Source organism: Gallinula chloropus (genome assembly GCF_964237585.1).
Source record: "Gallinula chloropus genome assembly, chromosome: 18".
In the NCBI taxonomy this organism is placed as follows: Eukaryota; Metazoa; Chordata; class Aves; order Gruiformes; family Rallidae; genus Gallinula; species Gallinula chloropus.
In genome coordinates this window covers 1,844,174-1,850,173 of record NC_140103.1, presented here as the reverse complement: position 1 = coordinate 1,850,173, position 6,000 = coordinate 1,844,174, and the positions used below count along the sequence as shown (strand labels likewise).

Genomic DNA, 6,000 nt, shown 5'->3' with positions numbered 1-6,000 from the left:
TTGGTGTTTGGTTCCCCCCCTCCCCCCCGACACACCAGTCTCTCCCTTCTTGTGTAAAGAAATAACCAGAAGTATATACACATCTATTGCTATGTACCCAAAGAAAGGACTGTGGCTTGGAGTAAGTATTGCTTTTCATTAAATGGAACCAAGTTCAAGAAGTGAGAAAACCACTTTAAAAAAAAGGAAAAAAGCTCAGATTCCATGTCTGAAGTTGAGAAACCTCAAAACGAGCCACGTTTGTTCTTGCTTTTAAGACATGTACAAAATGCCATTTCGAGCCACACAACCTGATGGTTCTAGAAGTCAGAGAAGAAATCTTGAGGGCCCAAGTGAATAATAAAAGGTGCGATGCTGAGAGGCTGGCAATAGGGACTGTCAATGAAAAAACCACCTACAGTGGGAAAAGAGCAGAGAAGCAAAAACTTCATGTTAATGTCAGAGCGACTGGCTGAAGCTAAAGCTCCATTTAAATTTCTCTGCTCTTTCTGCTGCAAGTGGAATTTTCATTGTAAAACGGGCACTTTGAAGTCTTTGAAGGTATTGAAACATCTAACACTTCCAAGGTTACCACTTTCTAAACAAAGAACTGACAGCTCATTCATATTTTCAGTAAAGCAGAGAAATGTAAAATATGCAGCAAGGGGGCAAGTTTACAATGTGGTTAGTAACTCCCAACAAATGACAAAAAATAAAAAATGACTTCTATAAATCATCTGAAATGACTGCCATCATGTTGGAAAAGAGCATAGCGCCCTCCTTGGTTTTGAAATCAGTTATTTGGTGTACAAATGTTAATCAGATAGAATTGGTTCAGAGAATATTTTGTTTGAAATTTTCCAAAGCTGGGGATTAACAAAAAAGAAAAAGGAACAAAACCGACTACAAACAGTTGCCAATCGGGGGGACTCCAAAAGAGGGGTGGGGAGGGGAAACAAAAACGTGTGCAAAGGAAAGATTCCTTTAATGAATATTTGATTAACAAAAATGGGCTCTTATCAGCCATGCTTTTTCTGCTCCGTGATGGCTTCCTTTCATCCATAGGCCAGCAAAACGTATCAGAGATTTACGAGCACCACTCAATTTGACTCCATCCCCGAGACACTGCTCTTTATTTCAACACTAGCGCGTGGATGACAACAGCAGGCTCACCACTACTTGTCAACAGATCTACATTTTTTATTAAAGTACCACCAGCACCAAATGAAAGAGTGTGCTATGGCAGAGCAACCACCGTTTTCAGGTACAAACACATTCCTAAGCACAAATACTTCGCTTAAGAATAACAGCTGCAGTTAGTTGCAGGGAAAGCAGCTCGTTCTGTAAGCCACCCCGTGCTAAGCTTTTCTAAAATTTCTTTCCCTATAACGGGAGGCATAGGGGAGGAGGAACTTTACATTGTGTTAAGCACCATGCTTACACTCTTCATATCAAAAACTCCCCCTGCCGCAGAGTCTGTTGGAGAACAGAGGATGAAGTCGGTCTTTAACAGAGCACAAACTACAGCAAACCTACTGAAAAGCAACGGGTGAGGTCTGAGTAGAGAAGTGCAAGCAACAATGCTGCTTATTTTGTAGGGTGATACCTTAATAAAGCCTACTCCAATCCCTCCTTAGAGCCCACAGCAGTTGTTATGCACAAGTCTACAGTACACGGAGACAGCCTGGAATTTCAGAGAGGTGCACTCGCTCCTTGGCGGAAAGAGGATTCTTTGGGTTTGAGCACCAACTCTTAGCAAAGTACTGGCCTATGGCTGAAGTGTGTCACTTTCCACAGCAGCACTCAACAAGAACTGGGACAATTAAATAGCAAGTTTTCATGGGGACCTTGTTGCTGCTTTAGATTCTTACAAATGTCGGGGGAAAAGGAGAACCCTTTGTTTCAATAGAACTAAAATGCTTTCTGTAGAAATGGTGGATGGAAAATCAAGGGTGGGCAGACAATCTTAAAAGTGAAGAAGGCCACAAGAACAAGTGCAATTTGGTTGTTTTTTTCTTTTTTTTCTTTTTTCTTTTTTGTAAAAACAAAAGAAAGGAAAATAAGGAGCTTTTGAGCTCTAAAGAACCTGATTGTAACATTATTGTCGTCCTTTCTCTGGGCAATACGGACTTTACTGTGTATCCCTGTAATTAGATAACAAGAGTCCTTCTGTGGGAGCTTCCTTTGTTTATTACTTATTTCACAGAATGTAACCTAGTACAGAGACAGGCTGAGATTAATTCCCTCTGTTTTGTTTGTTTTGCAGTATTTTGTGTACAAGTGAAAAGCCTTCTTGGAAAGCGAAGACCGTGTCTAAAATCACACTTACAGTATACTGATCTAAAGACTGTAAGGAAACTCAGGTACTGATGCTTAACTATAAAAAAAATAAGATAAAACAATATTTTACCCATATTTTACTAAATTTATTACACACCATAATATTTACAAAGTTAAATGTTAACTGTAAAGTTTGTATTGTGTGAGTTTGTTGGGGTTTTTATTTTTATTATTATTATTATTTTAAAGAACTATACCCTGCATTTAATAACCCTACAACAAGTACAGGTCATTAACTGAATCTGTGTGACTGCATTAGGAAACAGGCAGTACTCTTGTGTTACAACAAAACAGTTTATTTGTGATCAGTGTTTTATATTCTATACATCCTTCACAAATTTAATTTTACATAATCGGATACTTCATTTAAAACGTAAGATTTAAGCTTCTAGTTCTTCCCTATAACAGAAGGCTGGTATAAGTTATTTGAAAATGAGGTAACATTTCACAGAACATTTTTTTTTCAAGTTTTAGAGAACTAAATTTGCATTTTGTTAAAATCAAAAAGTAGGAAAAGATGTTTCTTTACAAATGACTTTGCTCAAGTATGTGTTCAAAGAAAACAGGATAAAAAGGCTTTTTTTCTTCTAACATTCTGTACTGTACTGTGTTGTTCAATCAATAGGAATTAGCTTCTGCCATTTGCTAAAAGAATGAGTAGTGGGGAACAGGATAAGTTGGGAATTTCATAACTGGTAACAGAACCATTCTCTTGGGTAAACCTACAGAGAGAAGAAAGGGAGAGGACTCCAAATAAGTTCAGTGATCCAAGAAAGTCAGATAAGAACTTACAGTAGTGTTCTCATTAACCTTTTCCAGATCAGTCAATCAACGGGATTTTAGAGTGCAGAGTCCCATGAACAGTAGAACTTCAACACTTTGCACTGTTTCAAACAGATGGTTAGCTTAAAGTTTGCTTTTACTTTTGTCCTGGTGTTTGATTCAATAAGTAAGCAGTATTCTCAAAAGCAGAGTGTGTATTTGGACTCGAAGCTCTACTTCAAAATTTTTATGATAATTAATCTCTACTATCTCATTCTGTGTTCTGAGTGAAATTTCACAGTTACAATTGCAGATACTCTAGGCAGGCACTGCTGCACATAAAAACTCACAGGGAAACTGTTCAGCAGTTTTGATAAGCATCCAGGTAGGTCAGCCAAAAATCAAGCACCTACAGTAAATTCTGCATCTGCTTGGCTATTCTGCATTTCCTCTCCTGTATGAAGTGGCGAATCTGGAAAGATTAATATCTGCCTGATTTCAGTATTACAGAGTTCTTGTGGCCTCACAAACTTCTGCACAATTAAGTGTTTGTTTTTTTTAATCTTGCCTATTTAAATTCTAGTATTTAACCTATGTATCCATTTAGAAATCACAAAGCAGCAACAGCAGGTATTCCAGAGCACCAGATGATCAAAGTGAAGTTTCCCAACATGCAACAGCTTACAAAGGCAGAGAGACATGTTTACCTTACAGCCAAAAAGCATTATCCCAGAACTTCGCATCACAATCAATAAGACATTAAAAACAGAAACTCTTTATGTGAAAAATGGGGGCATTCAATTCCACAATGCTTTGAAGTCAGTGATATGTCACATATACACAGCTAAGTGATTAAAAACCAGCTCCCAAAATAGGCATCACGAGAGGAAACACAAACCAGAAGGAATGAATGAAAAAAAAAGCAAGAAAAGCTGCGAGGACAGTTGGTGACAACTGGATTTTCTTCAGCAGGGAAAGGCCACTGCGTGTCCCCGCTCGCAGAAAGACACCCATGCAGGTACCGCCCAGATCTAGTCCCTGACTGTGGCTTGGAAAGAACCAACGGGATTTAACAAATCCACACCATGGAGTAAGCCCTAAACTAAACTTCCTTTCGTTTTCCCCTGAGAAGACACGTAGCTGCCCCTTGTGTAATACCACACAATACAACACACAGACTACACTCAATGGGACAGCACTGCTGAGAGAAACGAGTATTACAGGTGCTACAAAGGCTAGAAAAGGAATAGCAAATTGCAGGCCTACTTTCCCATATGGAGACCTGCAGGCCTTGAAACGTACTCAGCATTTGAGTTGTGGGCTGCCACCCTGTCCTGTGACAGGAGAGAGCACTGGGACTGGTGCTGGTGGGCTTGCGTTTTGTGTGCCAGGACATATCACTGACTCCAAACTGCTTTGCTCCCATTGCCACATAAACCTCATTCAAAGTAACCAAAAGGGCCAGTTAGAGGTATGCATTGTTAGTCTAGCATAAAAAAAGCTGGTGGGCAGGGAGAAGCTGAGTTAAGAAAAACCCTTCCATCATAGCTCTCTGGGTATGGGTTTATTTTACAATCTTCATGAATCCAGAGCTTTGCCAGCCTTGTATCCCTATATTTCTGCTTATTGCAACAAATAACCACGTCCTAGCTTCCTTGCAATCTGATTGCTAACAGTACAAGCTACACAGGAACCATTCTGCTTGTCCCAAAGAGCAGTGGTTTGCCCTGCAGGGGTGGGGGTTGTGGGTGTATGTGCACCTACTGTAGCAGAGATTTCATAGTGTTGACAGTGTTAAGGGAGTTTTGTCCACAAGCCACTTAGACTTGGGGACAAACATTTTGCCAATCTTACTGCAATGCCATTTAGCTAAATAGTGGTCAGAGATGCTGAAATAGGCCCTTCGGTAGTCTTTGAATGGAGCACAGATTGGCTGTAAAAAGTAAGAAAACTATTTCAATTCAGTTTCAGTATGAAAGGGAACAGGCAATTAGAACAAGCAGTCCTTCCACAAATCAGGCAAAGCATAGGCAAAAAAGCTACTCCAACCAAAACAGAACCACAAGGTTATGGCATAAAAGTAGTGTTGTTGTCATGGTTTAAGAGCTTTAATCTCTTTGAATTTCTCCTTGGACTGCCACATTTGGACTGCCACAACAGTTTCTATATCATTTCTAATTTGTTAATTGTTGAGCTATACGTACCGTAAGCTGGCGCAGCTGTGCTATACCCATACGGTGCTCCATAGCCTGCAATATAAAGAGACAAGGGATGGGGTTCATCTCCTACAGCATCTCATGTCAGACAGTGTTTGCACACCACTGTGCAGGGAGGGACCCTTTCAGTACGTGAAGCAGGACCACAGAGAAAAATTCATACATGTAAGTGTTAATGAAAACCCTAAAATCCTTCTACACACTGGCTTGAAGAACAAGCTAATCAATGACTTCCCATCATTAAATTCCATATTTCATTTCCTTAGCATTTTCTTTCACCTGAAGCCCTTACATCTGTACTGTCAGAGCACAGAGTTGACATGACCCAGACATCCCATATTTGCTTATGTTCTTCCTAAAAAAGAATCTAATGCAGAGAACAGTCATCTTCCTCAGCTTCCATTCTAGAGGGGAATGCTAGGTGCCGGAGGCAGATACCATCAGTAAAGCTCCAGTGATTTCTGCTTTCCCTGCCATTTCTAACAGACAAAAGGAAGTTTCACCAAGGGCATATGAACAGCTAGAGGCAAACAGAGACCAGTGTCTTCTTGTCCAAAGAGCTAAGCAACACTCTGGACCAAGACAAAAACCAACAGAAATCTTGGTTACTATATCTCAGCAGCTCATAAAAGCTTTACACATCTGTCCATCACAAAAAGCAAAAGATTTCAGAAAAGGACAGGGGATAAAGACAAATATCTGT

At 39.9% G+C, this 6,000-nt stretch overlaps 1 protein-coding gene across 2 annotated transcripts in view; it reads right to left on the bottom strand.

Annotated features, from left to right (window-relative positions):
• Nucleotides 1-299: 299 nt before the first annotated feature.
• The window catches only part of STRBP (spermatid perinuclear RNA binding protein), a gene marked incomplete at its 3' end in the record, with an annotated part of 29,805 nt that continues 24,104 nt past the window's right edge, over nt 300-6,000 (bottom strand). Inside the window, exons 15-16 of one of the 2 annotated variants that reach the window (XM_084272587.1) lie at nt 5,286-5,330; nt 300-394 (exon numbers count right to left, since the gene is read on the bottom strand). In XM_084272587.1, coding sequence (XP_084128713.1) covers nt 300-394; nt 5,286-5,330 — 140 coding nt within the window. Of the gene's footprint in view, nt 395-2,491; nt 3,042-5,285; nt 5,331-6,000 lie in introns of those variants that run through there. The other variant, XM_084272588.1, reaches the window with a different exon arrangement.